We start from the raw sequence: 22,395 nt of genomic DNA on the forward strand, positions 1-22,395 counted from the left end.
AAGAACCTTGCTTGTTAGCGTCTCTAGATCCCTACTCTAAACAATCTGTTAGTGATGATAAATTCTGTAGGTGGGTCTATTCTGAGCCATTAACTTCCTGTAAGGGGAAAATGGGTGGGTTACCAGAAATACCATTGAAGTAGGGTGGGGTGTGGGTGGAGGGTTGGGTGTTTGTCTTGAGAATTAAAAACTACGAAACACTTTTGTACACAACTGATTTTTTAAAAAAATAAACACATTTTTAAAGATGTTGAATTTTCCCCCTTATTGGGAATTCTTAAAAATAAATGCATGCATGTTTTCCCCTGAAAATGGTTTATATCTTATTTCTGGATACTCCTCTCTGGACAAGCAATTTAGTCTTCATAGTACTTTGAAAAATAACTAGGGTGATGTGACGCATGCCTGTGATTCCATCCTTTCAGACGGAGACAGAAGGATCACAGTTCAAAACAAACCTCAGCAACCTCGAGGCACTAAGCAACTCAGTGAGACCCTGTCTCTAAATTTAAAAATGCAAAAATAGGGCTGGGGATGTGGCTCAGTGGTTGCGTACCCCTTAGTTCAGTCTCTGGTACCAAAAGGGAAAAAATCCTTTGATAGATTTCACAGTGATAGGCACATGATGATAAAGGCAGTAAAACTGTATCAGGTCTTTGAATTTGAAAACATGGAAATTGCTTAGTTATAATTATTCAGCAATAGGACATTATTTGGTTAGTTTCTAATTCAGTTAGTTGGTACTTAAAGCAATACTACTTATTCTGTCTACACATAACACATATACATCTCTCTGTAAATGTTCATAGTACCCTGAAGAGTACTCTGCAAATTGTTCCCAAAAGTTCTTTGTTTTTTTGTACCCAGGGGCACTTAACCACTGGGCCTTACTGAGTCGCCTAGCACCTTGCTTTTACTGAGGCTGGCTTTGAATTCACAATCCTGCCTCAGCTTCCCAAACCACTAGGGATTACAGGTCTGTGCCATCACACCCACTGGTTCTGGGTTTTAAACCTAGTTTTCACTCAAAATTACAGAGCCAGGACTTTTCTGAGCTTCATTTTTAAATGGGTGAAGGACTTGCCCAGTATTTTCTGGCATGTTTATAGATAACAAATGAAATGATGTAGCTGTAAAAATACTTTAAATTTTTATAGACTTCAGTTTTAACACTAAATCTTTTAAGAGTTTGTCCTAATTATTTCACATGGTAAAACTGATTGTGTCTTTAGGGTATTTACAACCAGCTCACAGGCTTAGGAGCTCTGTTGCCTGAAGATGGACTTGCTCCAGGTCATTGGTTTGGAATATGCAGTAGTAAGTGTCCTTTTCATGGAGCAAGGCTATATCTTGTAAGTGCTAAAAATCAAGGATAATGAAATGAGCCCTCGTGCCTAAGTAGTAGATGGTCAGATTTAAAGGGCTGTAAATACTTGGTACTTGTTTTGATCATGAGATAAATTTTCATCAAATAACTTAAAGGTTAAGAAGAGTAATCTTGGAGTTGCAAGTATAGCTCGGTGGGAAAGCACCTTACCTAGCACGTATAATGTCCTAGGTTTAATCCCCAGCACTGAGGAAAAAAATGGGGAGGGCTAACTTTGTCATGATGTAAAAAAGCAAACATTTTAAGAATGACGACAAGAGTGATAGTCTATTTAGGTGATTTTTAACATGGTTGAATTTCTTTATTTAAACTTTATTTTTCCAAATGTTTTTTGCTTTTTAAAAATCAGTAATAGGGGAGGTGTTCTTGATGAAGAAAAATTCTCTCTAATTTAAAATTCCATAGAGGACTGGGCTTGTAGCTCAGTAGAGCACTTGCCTAGCATGTGTGAGGCACTGGGTTTGATTCTCAGCACCACATGTAAATATTTTTTTTTTAAAGGTCTTTTCTAATTTTATTTTGAGACAGGGTTCAGCCGAATTGCCCAAGCTGGCAAGAGGCTAGTTTTTAAATGGCTCTTATTTTGTCATTGTTTTTGGTACTAGATATTGAACCCAGGGACACTCAACCACTGAGCCACTTCCTCAGCCCTTTTTATATTTTATTTAGTAGAGACAGGATCTCAGTGAGTTGCTTTGGGTCCTGATAAATAGCTGAGATTGACTTAAAGATCCTTCTGTCTCAGCCTCCCAAACTGCTGGGATTATAGTCTTGTGCCACTGTGCCTACCTTGATTTTATTTTATTAGGTTAACTACAAGTCACTAAATACACCTACTCATTAATTAATTCTGTGCTTCCTTTGTAGCCAAGTTTATTACATTTCTGTCCATCGGATATACTTATTATGTCTTCACTCCTGTGTTCATCCCCAGGCTTCATCTTCACTCAGTAATGGGAATCAGGGTTGAGGGAAGGCTATTGACAAGCACAAAAGCATTGGGAGTACAGTGGCTTTAGGGAAAGTGTGGGGTTGAGGGCTATCTACACATGGAAGTGAACTTTGGAATTGAGGTAAAGGAAAATGAGTAATTGGAACAAGGGGATTATGGTATCTAGATTTGAGTAGCAATTATATGGCTGAGTGATTGAAATGAATAAAAGACAAGTGTGATAAAAGCTGGGTTGTGAACCTGTTGTGGGCCAGATATAAAGGATAGAAAAGGCCTATGTGGGAAGACTGTAGGGAGTACAACAACTAAACACCATGGTCCTAAATGCTTTGGTGATTCTTTTAATTTGTTAAATAATTTTTTAATATTTATTTTTTGGTGTAGATGTACACAATACAGTGCCTTTTTTATGTGGTGCTGAGGATTGAACCCAGATCCCTCCTGTGCTAGGCGAGCGTTCTACTGCTGAGCCACAGTCCCAGCCCCTGTTAAGAATTATTATTAAAGTTTGATTGATTAAAGTTGCCAGTCTTATCTCCTGTATCTAAGTCAACTTGATTTAGAGGATTAAAATCTTCATTTTAATGATTTTTTTAAATTAAGGGCTACACTTTATACTCAAGACTTTCCATTGATTTTAGGTGTTTTTTCTTCATGTAGCAGTTCTTTCTCCAATACTAATTTCTGTTAAATGTGCTTGGGTTTTCTTCTCTCATTTGGAAAGTATTGCTTCTTTATAACTTTCTTATCTTTAACTCTTAAAATTTGGGCTTGGCCTCCAAGATGGTACTAAAATTGAGCGGAAAATCTTGCAGTCCTTAAAATTACAGATTTAAAAAAATATATATGGCACTCACTTGCCCAGAGGTAATGTGATTGGTATTGTGGTTTGGATATGGTTCTCCCTAAAAAGTTCATGTATTGGAAGCTTTGTCTCAGTGTAGGGATAATGAAGTGGTGCTGGTGCCTTTAAGGGATGTTTAGATCTTTTTGATTTTGTGATGTTGGGGGCCCTCTCACATACTAGGTCGAGGCTACATTCTCCCCCCCCCCCCCCCCCCCGCCCTTAATATATTTAGATCTTGGAGGCACAAGCCTCTGAAAGGTTTAATGTGGTTCTAGCAAGACCTGGCTAGCTCTGGTGAGAAGGGGGCAGGGTCTTATGTGGAAGTTACCCAATGCACTTGGTCTCTTCTGCACAGGATGGTTTGCCTTCTGGCTCATTATGATGTAGCCAGGGGTGCTCTTGCCAGAATCCAGCAGCATACTCTGTCCAGGCAGCAGATTTATGAGCTAAATAAATTTCCTTTCCTTATAGAGAATCCCCCAGCCCAAAATTTTGTTACAAAACAGACCAGGACAGCTGGCATTGTTGAGGCCAAAAATTTAACAGTTTTCAGTCCTGTTTTATTTTTCCAAGCAATTTTAGTAATAACATGTTCATTTCAGGAAACTTAGACTTAAAAAATAAGCTCTAAGTGGGCATAATGGCACACACCTGTAATCCCAGCAATTTAGATCCTAAGCAACTGAGGGGAAACACTACCTCAAAAAGGTTGGGGGTGTAACTCAGTGGTCAAGTATCCCTGAAGTCAACACCCAGTGCTAACAAACAAATATACCTCCTAAAATTTACTTAACATTTTGGAGTATTCTCCCCTTTTATGTAATGTTTTTAGTTCAATAAAATTGAACTGATATTATATATTTACTGATATTCATTTTTTTAAAGAGAGAATTTTTTTTTTTTTTTTGTAGATGAACACAACACAATGCCTTTATTTTTATGTGGTGCTGAGAATCAAACCCAGGTCCTGCTCTACCGATGAACCACAATCCCAGCCCAACTGATATTCATTTTTTAAAACATGATTGCAGGGATTTTTTGTTTTTTGATTTTAAGATAGAGTCTCACTAAATTGCTGATGCTGGCCTTGAATTTGGGATCCTCCTGCCCTCAGGATCAACTACTCTGAGATCACAGATACGCACCACCACGCCCACCTTTTTTATTTATGTATGTATTTATTTTGAGATTTAACTTTTATTGATTGATTGATTGATTGTGTGGTGTTAAGGATTGAACCCAGGGCCTCACCTGTGCTAAGCAAGCGCTCTACCACTGAGCTACAGTCCCAGCCCCTGCCCGGCTCTTTACGGAAATACTTAAATGGTTATATATGTTGAGTTGAGCTGCAGTATTTTAAATATCTATTAATCTGATATGTACATTGTTTCTAATTTTCCTCTTATAAATTGAGCTGCTTTGTTGGGTGTGGTGGTGCACATCTGTAATCCCAGCAGCTTGGGAAGCAGAGGCAGGAGGATCAAAGCCAGCCTCAGCAAAAGCAAGGCACTAAACAAATCAGTGAGACCCTGTTTCTAAGTAAATACAAAAAGGGCTAGGGATGTGGCTCATCATGTAACTCATGTGGTTGAGTGTCCCTGAGTTAAATTCTCAGTACCTAAAACAAAAGCATAAAAAACAACAAAAAATTGAGCTGCATGGACTTAGGATAAAACATGGTAGACACCCCAGGTGCTTTAATGCTAGCTGTCTTCAAATAGACTCCACTGAAATGTCTAGGTACAGAGAATGAGAAAACAAGATGTCAAAACTTTTATAATAAAATTGGAAAGGACAGAATAGAAGGCTAGAGCTGAAAGTGGTTTGGAACAGTAGAGGAAGTTCAAACCTAATTGTTTACAGAGAGCATACCGATTGGAAGCATGCTAATTTGCTTCTTGTGCTCTAACCTAGAAATTGGAATACCAGGCCCTACAGAAGTGAGGATGTGGTATTAGACTGGAGTGAGAGTTGGCTGAAATATGTATTCCTTTTATGGAGTTAGGTAGGTAATTATGTTACTTCTATGGTCTTACAGTGAAAGGAAAATTTATATTTTAAGAATGTGAAACAATAAATCTTCAAACAGATACCAGTCAGAGACTGAAAATGAAAATCAACTAAAATACTGTACTGTGTGGTAGAGTCCTAGTTTCTAAAATGCTGACAGGTAAGTCTGTTGGAAAAGAATGAGAAATTCTTTCCTAGAGATGTTGTGGACCCAAGGAAAAGACCTTTAAAGGGATTAATTCAGAGATTTTCATTGAGAAAGTCAAGTTCATCTGAGTGAACTTGAAAAAATAAACAAATTTAAGACTCAGCTGGGGGTGAAGTGTAGCAGTAGAATATTTGCCTAGTGTGCACAAGGCCCAAGGTTTGATCCCCAGCATCAAAAAACAACTAAGTAAACAAAAGAATTACCAGATTGTTGATGATTGCCTCACTGATAATGAGAAGGGAGAAGACAATCTGAAAATGTAACTATTAACAAAGATGGTATCCATGAAAAAATACAGAATACTTAAAAATAATATTTTGTAAGTTGAATATTATAGTTCAAATTAGAAGACAGTTAAAAGATTTCAAATTTGAAGAATAGAATAGCCAAGCCAGTCATGGTGGTGCATGCCTGTAATCCCAGCCGCTCTGGAGGCTGAGGCAGGAGGTTCACAAGTTCAAAGCCAACCTCCACAAAAGTAAGGTGCTAAGCAACTCAGTGAGACCCTGTCTCTAAATAAAATATAAAATAGGGCTGGGATGTGGCTCAGTGGTTGAGTGCCCCTGAGTTCAATCCCTAGTTACCACAAAAAGAAAGAAGAACCCTATGTGTTGTTTCGGCCTCCCTAGCCACTGAGATTACAAGCATGTACCACCATGCCAGTCTGTGCATCTGATTTTGGTTTTTGTTTGTTTGTTTGTTTAGTTGTAGATGGACACAATACCTTTATTCTGTTGATTTATTTTTATAAGATGCTGTGGATTGAACCCAGTGCCTCACAACTACTAGACAAGCACTCTACCACTGAGCCACAACCCCCGGCCCACGTGTCTTATTTTTTATGCCAGTAGAAATGGTGGAAAAAAATTTTAAAGGAAATTTTGAAGAGTTGAGGATGTAGCCCAGTGGTACAGTGTTTGCTTATGGCTTTGGACTCAATCCCTATTACTGAAAGGAATGGGATGGAGAAAGAAAGGAAGGAGGAAGAGGGGAGAGAAAGAGATTAATTAGAGGACCTCTTCAGAAGGTCCAACATCTGACTGATAGAAATGAATTGTTTGTTTAAGGTATTAGGGTTTGAACCCAGGGGTGCTTTACCGCTGACCAACATTCCTAGCTCTTGTTTTTTGAGACAGTATCTTGTTAGGTTTCCCAGGCCTGTCTCAAACTTGTGATCCTCCATTTCACCTTCAGGAGTCGCTAGGGCTGCAGGTGTGCACCAACATGCCTGGCTTGACTGATGAGATTTCTTGAAGGAAATAGAATGAAGCAAAGTTTCAAATGCCCAAGACTTGAAAGACACTCTTTACATTTAGAGACCCTTTCATGTGCCAAGTACAATGCATGTAAAAGGACCCATAGTTGGCTGGCCATGTGACTCAGGGTTAGAGCATGTGCCCAGCATGGATATGTCCATGGGTTCAAACCCTAGCTCTGAAAAAATGTAAAGGATCCATAGTAAGGGATTTTTCCCTGCTTTGGGTGGTTCTAGGAATTGAACAGGGGGCCTCACACATGCTAGGCAAGCACTCCAACACATAGCTGTATCCTTTGCCTGTGAGGGCTGTTTTGTTCTACAACACTTAGTACAAATTAGAAGAACTATTAGCTGCTTGGAGTTGGGGAAACTAAATAAATTGGTAAAGTCCTATTGGGAAGCTATGTGATAATCAAGTGATGACTTCTACTTTTACTGAAAAACATTTTTTTTTAAGAGAGAGTGAGAGAGAGAGAATTTTTAATATTTATTTTTTTTTTAGATCTCGGCGGACACAACATCTTTGTTGGTATGTGGTGCTGAGGATCGAACCCGGGTCGCACGCATGCCAGGCGAGCGCGCTACCGCTTGAGCCACATCTCCAGCCCTGAAAAACATTTCTAACCAGGAATTCCACCCCCAGTTAAGGGTATCAGTGGTGAATAAATAGATATTTTCAGATGTTCAAGATCTTAAATTTTGTATTCCATTAACATTCTCTCAGGAAACACCTCCACACTAGACCACCAAAGTGAAGGAGCAAGCATGTAGTAGAAACTTGGAGCTGGGCATGGTGGCACATGCTTGTTCTCCCAGTGACTTGGGAGGCTGAGGCTGGAGGACCACAATTCCGAATTCCAGACTCTGCTTCAAAAACTAACAATAAATAAAAGGACTTGGAATGTAGCTCAGGGGTGAAGACCTCCTCCTGGGTTCAATTACCATACCAAAAAGAAAGAAAGAAATGTGGGAAACAATACAAGAGCTGGTCATTTCTTGGATAAATGAAGAGAATTCCGAGTTCCAGCTTTGCAGTAGTCGAGAGGGAGCCTCCAGAGAGGAGCAGGAGGATAAGAGCAACAGAACCAAGGAAGCAACAGATTATCAGGTCTATTTATAATGGATGAAATTATGTTGAGATTAATGGATGCAAGGAGACAATTGCAACAGTAGAACTATAGAAAGTTATTCAAATAGAAAGAGATGTAATTATTCATTCTAGGAAAACAAATATGTAAAAAAAATTGAAGTATGCTTTTTGGTAACCAGTAACTGTATAGTTATAAACTATTTTTATGATACTTACCAAATATTAAGACATAAAGTGGGAGTAGACCATATAAGAAAGCTAAGTACTTAAGTACCTTAAGAAACTACACATTTTTTTTAACCTTTATTTATTTGTATGTGGTACTGAGTATCGAACCCCGTGCCTCACAAGTGCTAGGCAAGCGCTCTGCCACTGAGCCCCAGCCCCAGCCCCACTAGGCATGTTTTAAATCAATTAATACAAAGATTAATTTTCTAAATTTTCATTGCTCAAAGCAGATTGTAGATGTACTCTGTGTGTATATATTTTTGAATACTATTTATTAATTTACAAATTTATACACATTTATTTATTCATATGGCAACTATCTGAAGAAACAGTTAAGAAAGTTCATTTCTCAAGTACATACAAGGACTGGAAAACATTGGCTAAAGACTTTTATCACAAGCTTTTGTTTTTTTAACTGCTTTTTTTAAAAAATTGTAGATGGACACTATATCTTTATTTTATTTACTTATTTATTTTTATGTGGGCTGGGGATCGAACCCAGGGCCTCATATGAGCAAGGCAAGCGTTTTACCACTGAGCCCCAGCCCCAGTCCACTGTTCATACCTTTTAGAAAAGTTTATACCAAAGGCTCTTCCATTTTCTCTGTATTGCAGCGCTTCTCTATGCATTGTGTGTCCTGCCTCTATGCATTTAAAATTGTTTCTTCTTTTGGAATATGATTATCTTTCATTTTATAAGTTGAAATCTTGTTTCTTCTTGTGTTGTTGTTGTATACAATACCTTTAGTTTTTATTTTATTTATTTTTATGTTGTGCTGAGGATGGAACCCAGGGCCTAACCCAGGGTTAACTCGGTTAACCCGAGTGCTCTACAGCTGAGCCACATCCCCAGCCCCCTCTTTTTGTGTTTTTTGTGGTGGTGACCTGGAACACAGGGCCTTGGGCATGCTAGGCAAGTGCTCGACCACTGAGCTACAGCCCCAGCCCTTATACACTGAAATCTTATCCTTCAAATCCACTTCCAAATGCTACTGTGTCCGTGAACTTTCCCAAATCTCCCACAGGACTGAGGTGTTCTGGTACTTCTGTATATTCTATCTTTGGTTTTTGTTAGTTCTCTACCTCAGCTTATTGTAAATTTAATAAACAGTGTTATTACTTTCATGGCATATAATAGGCACTCAATGCCAAATGAATTGAATTAGATCTGTGTTGGAGAAATAAATAAGAGGAGCAGAGGAAATGGGATTAAGGAGGAGTAGCATCAGTGTCATTAAAGGTATTAGAAAGATGGAGCAGATTGGAGCTAGTCACTTTCTATGGGCAATAGTTGCAGCTCTTTGTTAGTTTGTTCTCTTCTAATCTCTAAGCAGGATTGATCAAATGGCAGGATTAACAGCTTCTGGAAAAGGTAGAGGGTGCAGAGCTAAAACTAGGAGCAGTTTGGTTGTTACAAAGGGAACTGAGGTGGGCCAATGGAGTGTGCCTGGAATCCTAGTAACTCAGGAGGCTGAGGCAAGGGGATCCCAAGTTCAAGGGTAGCCTGGGCAACTTCTAAGACGCTGTCATAAAATTTAAAAAGGGCTTGGGTGTGGCTTAGTGGCAGACTACTTGCTTTCATGTATGAAGTCCTAGGTTGATCCTAAAACTACAAACAAAAACAAGAAACCCAACTAATTACAAATCACAGTTGGGAGAAGATTTGTTTTTTGTCCTTTTCTTGGGAGGTTGTCTCACTATGTTGCTCATGCAGGCTTCATACTCTTGGGTTTAAATTACCATTCATTTAAGCTCCCAAATTGCTAGGACTAACTACAGGGGCCTGTTGCCATGCCAGGCACTAAATTTAAATTCCTAGGAGTGGAGGCTCATGTCTAATCCCAGTGACGGAGGCTGAGGCAGGATTCCAAGTTTGAGCTCACTCTGGGCAATGTAGGGATATCCTGTCTCAAAATGGAAAGGACTTGGAGTGTAGATCAGTGGTAGTACGCCCCTGGGTACCAGTATTGCAGGAAAAAAAAATCCCAAAGAGAAACATATTTTGGCTTTTCACAACCAGTTTCAACACTGAGGAAGACTTGGTGCCAGGTTTGCATCCTTTCTTGTGGGGCGCTTATCTCTAGAGCTCCCCAGTTAGGCTTCCCTTGATTTCCCTTCTTCTGAGTTCACAGAACAGGGGTGAGGCCTCCTGTATGCCCTTCTCCAGCACAGCCAGTGGTGGCCTTCTGGATCCTGTGGGTAACTGGCTGCTGCCACTTGGTGGGCACAGGCATTCAACCTGCCTTATGAGGTTCCTACTTCAATTCACAGAGCGAACGGTTCTCTTGCATTTGAGCAATGTGTGCTTTCACAACTCAGCTTTCCAAAGGAGTTTAATTGTGATGCCAGCCCTTTCTGGGCCTCTCTGCTCAGGTACCATTGTTGGAGAAATTTAATCATAAGCAGAGATATTAAAATGCAAGTGACCGCTGGCAGAAACCTTTCTAATCTGATCCTCCTTTCAGAATCTTTCTCATAGCCAAATAGCAGTGAAGGCCATATGTTTGCACAGTAAATTTCCTCTTATTCTCACCTGTTGTGGAATATTTGTAATTTCCTCATCTTTCCATAGTAACTATAAAATTTAAATACCTCTATCCCTGTAAAAAAACAACGATGAATTATTAGTAAGATAGAAATCATATATCAATGAAGGTCAGGTCCTTGGACAACAAACACTTCCCTGCCACTATGATGAAAGGGTTGGATTAGGAGACTGGAAATAATGTGATATTTGAGTTTATAATCCCCCACATTACGGTATTGGGGATTAAGTCCAGGGGGACTGTATCACTATCATCTCCAGACGTTTTTATTTATTTTTTGATATTGGGGATTGAATCCAAGGGTGCCTAATCACTAGGCAACATCCCCAGCCCTGTTCAAATACTTAATTTAGAGACAGGGTCTCATTAAGTTCCTGAGATTGGCTTTGAACTCACCATCCTGCTGCCTTAGCCTCCTGAGCTGCTGGGGTTACAGGCATGGGCCACCAGACCGGCCCTTTTTATTTTTTTGAGATGGATATTGCTAAGTTGCTTACAATCTTGCTAAACTGCCCAGGTTGGACTTAAACTAAGAATCTTCCTTTCTGAGCCATCCAATTGCTGAGATTATAGGTATCTTCCACCACACGTGGCTTGAGTTTATAAAAAAGTTTTGAAAGTTTTCCACTAAGTGTTGGGAGCTGTTGCACGATTGTCTACCTTGGTGTAGTAGATGCCTTGTGATCAATAAACTTCTTAGTTGTGTTTGTGTGAAGAGAGGAAAAAGGGACTCTCATATATTCTTATGAGCCATGACTTCTAAAAAAGACACACTATGCTGCTCATAATTATAATCTTCTATGGGCAGGCTCACTGGATAAATGGGCAATATAATGCAGAGATCCCAGCCCCTGGGCATATTCTATATTTTACAATAAAAAGAGCCTCCATTAAAATGGTCATGAGTAAAGTGATTTTAGGGTTCCAGTCTTGCCTCTCAGTTCTTAGACCAAGGGTAAATTGCAAAGGGACCGGCTCTTCTTATCCCTGAAGCTGTTTTCTAAAAGGGTACATTTCATCACAGGCCATGTGTAACCAAATAGCAGTTACCAATCCCTTCTGAGAAAGTAGGGTTTTAGGACTTTCCTTGGGAGACAAATATAGGTTTTCAAAAAGTCTCAAGATAAGGGCTGGGGCTGTAGCACAGTGGTAGCGCACTTACCTTGCATGCATGAGGCACTGGGTTTGATCCTCAGCACCACATAAATATAAATAAATAAAATAAAGGTCTAAAAAATACAACAACATTATTTTTAAAAAAGGCCCAAGGGCTGGGCTCAAGCGGTAGCATGCTTGCCTGGCATGCGTGCGGCCGGGTTCCTCAGTACCACATACAAATAAAGATGTTGTGTCCGCCAATAACTAAAAAAAAAAATTAAATAAATATTAAATTATCTCTCTCTCTCTTAAAATAAAAATAAAAAAGGCCCAAGATAAACGAGGCACACCTGTAATCCCAGCTATTCAGGGGACTGACGCAGGAGGGCCTCAAGCCTCGGCAACTTGGTGAGATCCTGTCTTAAAATGAAAAATAAAGGGGGTTGATGGTAGAGTACCCCTGGATTCAATCCTCAATACTGCAAAAATGTTTTAGAACAGACTAAAATGGGTAATACCTGGAGATGCTGCTGGGTCCCCACCTAACATTGTAGTTTTGTTGAAAGCCAGAGTTTTTTTTTTTTTTTTTTCAGAGTAGAAATTAGAAATTTATTAAAGGACAGAAGAAAAGACTTCTCCCGGAGGAAGAAGGGGACCCAAAAGGTGGAATCCCGAAAGCCAGAGTTATTGACACACCTGAATTTGTGCATAGGGAAGGGATGTCAGGTGGGGGATAAGTTTGGGGACTAGGGCCAGGGGTCCAACAGGGCAGTGCTCAACGCATGGATGACCAGTTTGTACATGTGCTTGTCTTTTTGCTCTTCCCCATCCTGTGATCTCCTCCTCCAGGACCTCAGCCTGGAGAGTTGCCTCCTGCATCAGGCCTGGCTCCTCATTCCCAGGCAGGCAGATTGCTCAGCCTTATCACTTCTATAGGGACTTTCTAGTTTAAACAACAGTAATCAGAATTGTATTTCTCTATATAGAAAAAGTGAGATTTTTCTATTTCTATAGCATTGATCAGGGCTTTGAAGTCCACACATAAAGTATGGGATGTATGGCGTCTTGGCTGCCAGTCTCCTGGTATTTGTAGTGTAATGCTAGTCCTTCTAAGGCACTAGTTTTTAAAGTCTTCCCTGCATTGTGCCTAGTCTGTTCAGATTACAGAAACACCTGAAATAAAGAAAATGGCCATTTTATTACCTCTTTGAATTACTGGATTCCAACAGATATTGGCCTTATGGATATAATGCTGTTAAATGAAAAAGATTTGGAATGACACAGTCTTTGGTAGAGAACAAGAGTAGCTAGAGATTGAGATGGGGAAAGGTACCTTAAGTTAGCCAGAAGTACTGATAAGGGAATATGATCTGAGAAATGCCCCAAAACTGAATTCATGATTATCAGCCTGGCCTAAATATCTTAGAAATGAGATCTTGTACATGTTCCTGTTAGATTTTGCAGTAAGACAAAATAAAGTGAGTAAAGGTTATTAGTCTTGTGAAAGTTTGGAGCTATGGTTTACAGACAGGAAAGGTGTTTGATTCTGCACGCATTCTCATTATTTGACTGTTTCTGGCTTATAAAACTTCTAAGCAATGATGTCACTATTACCACCTAGGTGGCCTGCAAACTCTGCTTTCTGAAATGCCAGGCTGCTTGTAGAATGGTTTATCTGACAGTCTAGGAGAACAGTGAAGACAAGCTGGGCACAATGATGCACGCCTTCAATCCCAGCAACTCAGGAAGTTGAGGCAGGAGGATTACAAATTCGATGCTGGCCTCAACAGTTTAGTAAGACCATCAGCAACTTAGTGAGACGCTGTCTCAAAATAAAAAATAAAGAGGATTAAGGATGTAGCTCAGTGGTAAAGAGCCCCTGGGCTCAATCCCCAGTACCAAAAAACAAAAAAACCATAGGTGAGAAAAGTGAAAACAGAGGAATCTTTTATACATATGTATATATATATATATATATATATATATATATATATATATATATATATATATATATTTAGTGTAGACGGACACAACACAATGCCTTTATTTTTATGTGGTACTGAGAATCGAGGTCCCGTTGGTGCTAGGCATGCTAGGCACTCTACCTCTGAGCCACAATCCCAGCCCAACAAAGGAATCTTGACAATGTGATCATCTCTGGGTATCTGTGGGGGGCTAATATATTCTGGATCTCCCAGGAACACCCAAATCTGCAGATGTTCAAGTCTCTTCTATAGAAGTAGCAGTTGTGTGTGACTCACACCCATCCTCCCTATACTTCACATCGGCAAAATGTAAATGCTATGTGAAAAGTTGTTATGTTGTATTGTTTTAGGAATAAGGAAAAAGTTTGTATATGTTCAGTGTGAGTGCAGCCCTCCCCCCCCCCAATATAATATAATTCATGGTTGGGGGATCATAAAGGGGCCAAGCATTAGGGTGTGAAAGATAAACCCATTAAAGGTAAAATAAAAAACTAGGCATGATGGCTCCTCTTAACTCATTTTGTAAACCTATTATTCCAGATAATTTATGCAATCTGTTCTGTCCATGAACTAGCTATTAAACTAATATATACACATCCAAGATTTGTGCTAACTAGATATGCAATAGGATAGTATGACTGAAAGTTACTTTTCGTGGGTTAAAGAACAAGTTCTAATTTTTCCAAATGTCCCTCACAATTTATCATCCATTATGTTCTTTTTCAGTTCCTGGAAGCCAGATGGGAGTACCTAGCCAGGGTATGAAGATGGCATCTGATTTATCAGATTATGCAGACTCTAGAACCTAAATGGAAAATAATGTAAAGACATTTCATCAACTTTTGGCATACCTGGGTGGACATGAATATTCAGGGCTCCACACTACTATATAATGCTGCATTTCTTTGTTTTATTTGAAACAGTGCATATTTTTAGCATTTTATGGTAAGATTTTACACTTGTCATTTACACAAATTACAAGATTCTGCTTCAAGTCTTTAAAAAATTCTAAAAATTCAGCCCATGTGCAGCACAATAATATGCAAAACTACTTTATATTATACACACTTTTTATCAAAGGAGATACAAAATTCTGGCTTGTAGTTTTAGACAAATACAAGAAGCTTCAAACTAGACACAAAGGGTTAACATCAATTTTCAAATATAAGTCTGCACTTTTGTGTTGTATTTCTCTGAGATGTGAATACCAAATTCCTAAGAGATTTTACATTTTCCTTTTCAAAGGAAAACTGACAAATTCTCTTAAAGTCCCTAGCTTTTTAACTCTCCTTTCCCTTAGTGCCAGACACTTGTGTCATTTAACAAAACCCTGGGTGGCCCATTTACATACCTATGAACAACTGCACCTAGTTAATTGTTCTCTTGTAGAAGCCTAAAGAGCCATAAATAGATGCAAACGGCTGGGCTACATTTTGTGTAATATGACACTTAGGAACCTTCTTTCTCTTTAACTTCTTTTGATTAATTGCACTGCATCCAGTTTACTAGATTACCATCAATGTACTTTCTGTTGGTGACAAATTGGAGCTCTTTCCTAGGGAATGAACCCAGAAGTGCTTAACCACTTAGCCACATCTCCCAGCCCTTTTTCTTTTTCATTTTGGGACAGGATCTTGCTGAATTGCTGAGGCTGGCTTTGAACATATAATCCTCAGGCCTCAGTCTCCCCAGTTGCTGAGATTAGAGGTATGTGCTACCACATCTGCCAAACTGCAGCTCCTAAGAATCAAGGTGTCAGGGCTGGGGATGTAGCTCAGTGTTAGAGCACTTGCCTAGAATGTGTGTCTCTTGATTGGATCTTCAGCACCTCAAAACAAAACCAAAAAGAATTAAGTTGTCTGATACTAAGAGAACTTCAAACACACCCGCTGATTGCTTGAGGGACTTTACTGATACTTATGCATAGATATTCTTTTTCAGCATGTTGGAGGCAATATTTTATACTTTCTAAAGGGTTATAAAGAGATAAAAGGAAGAAAGAATAGGACTTTTCTGCACTTTTAGGAGACTTTGATGCACTTTGTATCATTGGAATCCACTGTTCCCTAACCGTCTTCTAATACCTAAATGTGTGTATGTAGATGCATACTGAAAAGAACTATCCATCTTTCACTCAGTGATAGCCAACTCTTGATTATCTATGAGAACATTAGCGACATTTACTACCAGCAGATTTCATTCTTAATATATTCTTTTGACAATATCATTGTTTGTTTTACATTTTATGTAGACTATAGTTTAAGACCAGATATAATGCAAATGTTGCTTATTTCTGCCAGCCCACACTAGGTATGTGTAAGGAAAAAGCACATTTTTCTAGGGCTTTGGGGATGAGTCTAAGTGTACAGAGGGGGCAGAATATAAATACGAGCATAGAAAGGACAAATTTAAAAGTCCTCCTAAATCAGTGCGCCTTCATTATTTTATTTGTAAGTTTATGATTAACACAAACTAAGCCCAGTCACTATTTTATAGATAATGGAGAGTTGACTCTAATCACGTTCTTGGTTTATGACTTTAGCCCTTTTGCATAAAAAATTCACAATAAAGCATAATATAAAAAGATTAAAAAGACTGCCATATGACATCTAGAAGCATTTATTTTATGCAAAAAACTTAAATATGACTATGTGTACACAAAAAGTGCACACATTCCCTATGCTGAACAATGCCAAGAAACATAATATATTGATGCAACATTTATCCCTAAAATAAAGATAAAAACTGAGCCCAGAACAGCAGACAAAAACACTTACTTCCCAATAGCACAATGCTGAAAACTGATAGTAATCCTAACACCTCCAATTTTCCTTACAAAGCTGCCAAAGTCCAACTATTTTAAAAAATTGACTTTTTTTTTACATTAATAATAAAAATCTGGTGACAAACATTATAAAACCAAATGCTGAATAGTCTTTACTCCTTTAAAATTCCAAATATTCCAACATAATCATAGGAGTAAAGACCATTTTAAAGTGATATGCTTTATGAAACAAACAATATGTACATTTATTGCAAATTATATTAAACTAAAATGAAGGGGAAATCAAAATATGAAGTTTACTACTTGCAAATCAATAATTATTTTAATTATTTTCTCACTCTGATAAAAATCAGAAAGCAACATTTATAAAATTGCCACCACATCACTTTTCATAGCAGGGAACTGAAATCTGTACATCTCATTTTTGCAGAAAAGTAGACAGGCAGAAAGAATTATACATAAAAGTTTCCAAAAGGAAAAACAAAGAAATATTTGATCTCTTTTCTTCTTAAAAAAAAAAAAAATTCAGTAGACTTCTGTTTCTTTCTTGTGTAACATGGGGATTCATGGCTCTAGAATGGATGAATTTTCAGTGTCAGTGTAAGGACATCTTGTTACTTTCTTTAAAATAAAAACTGCAGCATGGAAATTAATGATGTATTATGTGTTTAAACTCCAGATATGCAGGAACTGGAACCAAATGTTAAGCAATTTGCTTAATTATTGACTTTTCACAGGAAAAGTCTGGGGGGAGGGAGAATAGAGTTGCTTTTAGCCTCTCTCAAGTTTCTTCTGTACATTTCCATCATAGGACTGTGGTCATGTGAAAAGGAAGTCAGAGTTTCTTTCGGTTTTCAAGGCAGAAAGTGTGTGTTCTGAAGTGAACTTCGTTTTCTGTGCAGGGACAGTCTGAATCCAAGTTTTTGCAGAAGCTGGAGCCTGCTTCTGTTTGGCCTTCATTTTTTCCCTTACGAAAGAGTCTTTTTACCTTTGGGGACAGGAGTAGAAGAATACAGAGTTAGAAAAGATGTAGACAGGATAAAACCAAACCAAATGATTTCATTTCTATAGTTATTAGCAAAAACAACAATGGAAAAACTTTTGCTTTCTACTGTTAAATGCTGTACCAATCCTATTTGCTTATAATGATAAGACCTATTTAATTGAAATCATAATTTTTAAATTTATAGTTTCAAAAATGATATTAAAGAAAAGTCACTGGACACTATGACAAAACAAAGTTATAAACAGCAAAATAAGATCTGTCTTCTGGGATGGGTAAACAAATATATTTTGGTATACTAAAAACAAACAACAAACAGGAGGAAAATGTATGTTACTTCTATTAACAGGTTAGATGGAATCCCATTTTTCTACAGGGAATGTGATTCTGATTCCTGGTTAAGTAAAAATTAACTAAAGTTGGGGGTGGAGGTGGGGAGAAGATCTTTCTTCAAATTAGTGCTTTAAAAGCAGAGATTATGGGCTGGGGTTGTGGCTCAGCGGCAGAGCGTTGGCTCAGCACGTTCGAAGCCCTGGGTTCAATCCTCAGCACCACATAAAAACAAATAAATAAATAAATAAAAGGTATTGTGTCCAACTACAATTAAAAAATAAATATTAAAAGAAAAGCAGAGGGCTGGGATGTGGCTCAAGCGGTAGTGCGCTCGCCTGGCATGCGTGCGGCCCGGGTTCGATCCTCAGCACACCACACACAAAAAAAGATGTTGTGTCCGCCCAAAACTAAAAAATAAATATTAAAATTCTCTCTTAAAAAAAAAAAAGAAAGAAAGAATGAAAAGCAGAGATTATGAAGTGAAAATAAATGCCATTATAATTTTTTCAGGAAAACCAAATGCAGTTTTCACTTCCAAAAACTCAGTTGTTTGGGGTGACTGACATTAGAATTTATTCTAAGTTAGGCAAGAATGGTGTACATTACCTTTGTAAATCAATCTGTCTCTCTGCTGGTCCCGCCTTTTTGGCTACATCTTGCAGTTTGGGTGCTTTGGCATTACCTGCTTCCAGACCCCCAGGGCTTTCTTGACTGACTGCAGCTCTCTTCCTCCCCTTACTATTGGGTTTATTTATATCATCATTTTTGGTTGCGTTGCCCTGAGATTCGGACTTGGGTCGACGTCCTCTCCTGGGTTTGGAAGGGGCAGGTGGCCCTGAGTCATCTACTTTCTCATCTGCTTTTTGTTGGATATTCTCTGCACCAGCTGCTGTTACTGTTCTTTTCTTTCCTCGGTCACTGCTGATATTGCCCTGGGTAGCCTGATCAGAATTTATTTCCTAAAAGACCACAAAAAAAAAAAATCCTGTAAACACAAATTCCTTAAATATCAATGATTTGTAGTTGAAAAGAAGTTGAAAGGAGCTGGGATTCCAGAGCTTCTAGTGAACTGTTTACATCTCATTTGAAAAGTCAGCTCTTTGAGGAGGACGACTGTGCCTAGTGCATACTTTGGTGCTTGTCACACATTATGTACTTAGTAAACATTTACTAAAATGCATAAGCAGGCCAGGTGTGGTGGCACATAGCTGTAATCCCAGTGGCTAGGGAGGCTGAGGCAGGAGGATTCTGAGTTCAAAGCCAGCCTCAGCAATAGTGAGGCGCTAAGCAACTGAGTGAGACTCTGTCTCTAAATAAAATAGGGCTGGGGATGTGGCTCAGTAGTCAATTGCCCCTAAATTCAATCCCCAATACCCCCCCCACCCCACCCCCGCAAAAAAATCACAGGCAGTACACAAGAGAGAAAGAAAATCTTTGATTTTACTATAATACACACTCCTCATCATTAATGGCATGCTCTAAATTTATCACTTTTCAAAAGGATATTTTCATAATTCAGTATGTATTTTCTTTCTTTCTTTTTTTCGTGGGATTTTAGTTTAGCATTAAGTCATCTAAAATTGTTCAAAGTAATAGAATCTCATTTTACCATAACATATATAATGGATTTAGGATAAATAATGGTTTGAGCTGAAGATGTGGCTCAGTGGCAATGTACTTGCCTGGAGTTCATGAGGCCCTGGGTTGGATACCCAGTATCAAAAACAGTTTAAAAAAAAAAAAAAAAAAAGGATAAACAACAGTTTTCAGAATGCAAGTGACACAATACATACACAAATGACATTTAGGAATCAGTTATATTTTTTCTTTTTAAAATTTTTTTGTATTTGTAGATATACAGCATGCCTTTATTTTGTTTATTTTATTTTTTTTTATGCAGTGCTAAGGATTGAACCCAGTGCCTCACACAATAGGCAAGTGTTCCACCACTGAGATATAACTGATGGGCTAGGGCTGTAATTTTTAAAATTGGACTGGGGCTGTGGCTCAGTGGTAGAGCGCTCGCCTAGCATGCATGAGGCACTGGGTTCAATCCTCAGAACCACATAAAAATGAAATAAAGATATTGTGTCCACTTAAAAACTAAAAAAAAGTATTTAAAAAAATTTTTAGTTGTAGATGGACACAATATATTTTATTAATTTATGTGGTGCTAAGGATCTAATCCAGTGCCTCATGCATGCAAGGCAAGTGCTCTACCCTTGAGCCACAACCCCAGGCCCCCATAAGTTATAATTTGATTGATATAATTCTAATTGATTAAAGGGAACACTAATCATCCAAAAAAATATTAAAATATTCATTTTCCTAAGAAAATTATTCCAGAATGGAGGAAAATATTACACTTCATCTTAGCCAAATTGCCAAGAAGTGATGGGAAAAATATTATAAATCTTTATGTCAAAAGAAAACTTACAAGGGGCTGGGTTGTAGCTCAGTGGTAGAGCCCTTGCCTAGCATATGTGAGACCCTGGGTTCGATCCCCAGCACCACCGGGAGGAAAAAATTACACAGTACATCAGAGAACATATATGCAAAGCAATCTTGAAAAAGGAAAGACGATTTCTAGGTAAAACAACCACCATGACCACTCTTTTTGTTTTTTTAATTTTTGCACTGCTAGGGATAGAACCCAGGACCTTGCACATGATAGGCAAGGGCTCTACAACTGAGCCACAGGCCCAGCTCAACGAAGCACTATTACTATTAAACTTGAAGTAGGAACTATTCATTTAACTGACTTCTATGGGTGGTGGCTGCTGGACATAGATTGGGGAACAAAACAGATGTGATTCCCATCCTCACATACAAATGTGGCAGGCAGGTGAGTAATTTTTATTTTAAATATGACATATCAATTTCTAACCAGTCCTTTTCAGGAGACAATTATTTAAATGGAGAAAATAATAATACCTGAAGATACAGAGCTTTGTAGATTTAGGGAACTCTGACCATAAGGAATGATGGCAGTGTAGCTTCAGATAAGGTAGGAGAAGCAGACATGGACTGCTTCATGAATGCTTCATAGAACATGTCAGAATATGAATTTATTTTTTAGTTTTAGGTGGACACTATATTCTTTATTTTTATGTGGTGCTGAGGATCAAAGCCAGTGCCTCACGAATGCCAGGGGAGCACTCTACCACTGAGCCACATAACCCAAACTGCATTTTAATAAAAGCACATTGGCTACTGTATGGCTATTGGATTGGATGGAAGAAAGAATGTTAACTAGAAGGTAAAACTACTACAGCATTAGAAGTTGAGTTCAATTTAAAAATGGGCAAAATATCAATAAGCAATTTACATAAGGGAACATTCAAATATTCAGCAAACACACTGGCAGTCAAAAAAATGAAAATTAAATTAATAGTGGGGCATTAGTTTCAACAGGTAAGAGTGAAGAAAGTAAAAAGAACTTTAAAACTGTTGGTGAGATTGTAGAGGGAAAAAGTACTCTTTCCCCCTGTTGACAGAAATGTCAATTGTTTCATTCCTTCACAGAATGAATATGGAGATGTCTTAAATCTATAATATAGTTATCCTTTGATCCATGGTATAAAAGCACCAGGGAGAATTTTTTGTGTGAGTGTATAAAGAATATTCATTGAGCTGGCATGGTGTCATGTGCCTAGAATCCCAGAAATTTGGGAGGTCAAGATGAGAGAATCACAAGTTTGAAACTAGCCTCAGCAACTTACCAAAATCCTGACACTATTAAAAACAAAACAAAAAAACAAAACAAAAAAATCACTGAAACAGTTTTTTTGTAGTGGCAAAAGAAAGGAGAAAAACAATACAGATTAAAATGCTTAAAACATTAAAATCATGTACTGATGACAATTACACATTTATGATAATTAGTGTATATGCATATGTAAAAAGGGCTCAAGTAAGCCAAATGAAGAGGCAAGCAGTTATCTTGGGTACTGAGAAAAATAACATTGCCAATATCACTTGCCTGAATCCTGGGATGTATGTGTCTTGGTTCTTCTTTTCATTACTTCCCTTATTTATCCTTCCTATTTCAATTTCCCTCATAGAGTAAATAATAGGAAAAAATGTACTTTGTAAATATGTGTATATTTCTAAATATACACATCCTATTTGCTGAATAATTTCCACACAGATGCTAACACACTGGTTTATACATTAATCTCCAAGAGATTGGTTAGTAATAAATTTTAGTCCTTAATTTTAACTTTTGCAGAACTGGGGATAAAACTCATGTTCTCATACATGCCAGCTCCACCAATGAGCTATGATGTGTGAGATCCTAGGTTCAATTCCTAGCTCCTCAAGATAGATGGATAGAGGGGCTGGGGTTGTGGCTTAGTGGTCGAGTGGTTGCCTAGCACGCATGAGACACTGGGTTCAATCCCTGGCTCCACATAAAATGAACAAATAAAGTAAAGGTATTGTATCCACCTACAACTAAGAGAAGATAAATTAAATTTTTTTTTACCTTATTCTTTACTGGGTCAATATTTTTTACAGGTGTAACAGAAATAATTCTCACTGGGTTCTCCTCGTTTTCACTAATTCCAGTTTCTGTAGCCTCTGAACTCTGTTCCCTAGTGGGAAAGAAGAAAAAAAAAAAACAAAAAAAAAAACCAAGGCTTCTTTATTTTACCACATACACAG

General features: G+C 38.1%; 1 protein-coding gene and 1 long non-coding RNA gene across 7 annotated transcripts in view; one reads left to right on the plus strand and one right to left on the minus strand.

Moving 5' to 3' along the window:
- The first annotated feature begins 3,410 nt into the window (after positions 1-3,410).
- On the plus strand, positions 3,411-7,350 carry LOC144366657 (uncharacterized). Its single transcript, XR_013425763.1, has 2 exons — positions 3,411-5,191; positions 7,165-7,350. It is a non-coding gene; the product is annotated as an uncharacterized LOC144366657 (long non-coding RNA).
- Positions 7,351-14,499: 7,149 nt separating this feature from the next.
- Positions 14,500-22,395, minus strand: part of Pds5a (PDS5 cohesin associated factor A) — a 129,619-nt gene continuing 121,723 nt past the window's right edge. For all 6 annotated transcript variants that reach the window (XM_040292532.2, XM_078021204.1, XM_078021205.1 and 3 more), the window contains 3 exons: positions 22,217-22,325; positions 18,337-18,689; positions 14,500-17,382 (listed from right to left, as the gene is read on the minus strand). In XM_040292532.2, coding sequence (XP_040148466.1) covers positions 17,379-17,382; positions 18,337-18,689; positions 22,217-22,325 — 466 coding nt within the window. In that variant the 3' untranslated portion in view covers positions 14,500-17,378. The remainder of the gene's footprint in view (positions 17,383-18,336; positions 18,690-22,216; positions 22,326-22,395) is intronic.

The sequence above is a fragment of the Ictidomys tridecemlineatus genome, chromosome 9, assembly GCF_052094955.1.
Source record: "Ictidomys tridecemlineatus isolate mIctTri1 chromosome 9, mIctTri1.hap1, whole genome shotgun sequence".
NCBI lineage: Eukaryota > Metazoa > Chordata > Mammalia > Rodentia > Sciuridae > Ictidomys > Ictidomys tridecemlineatus.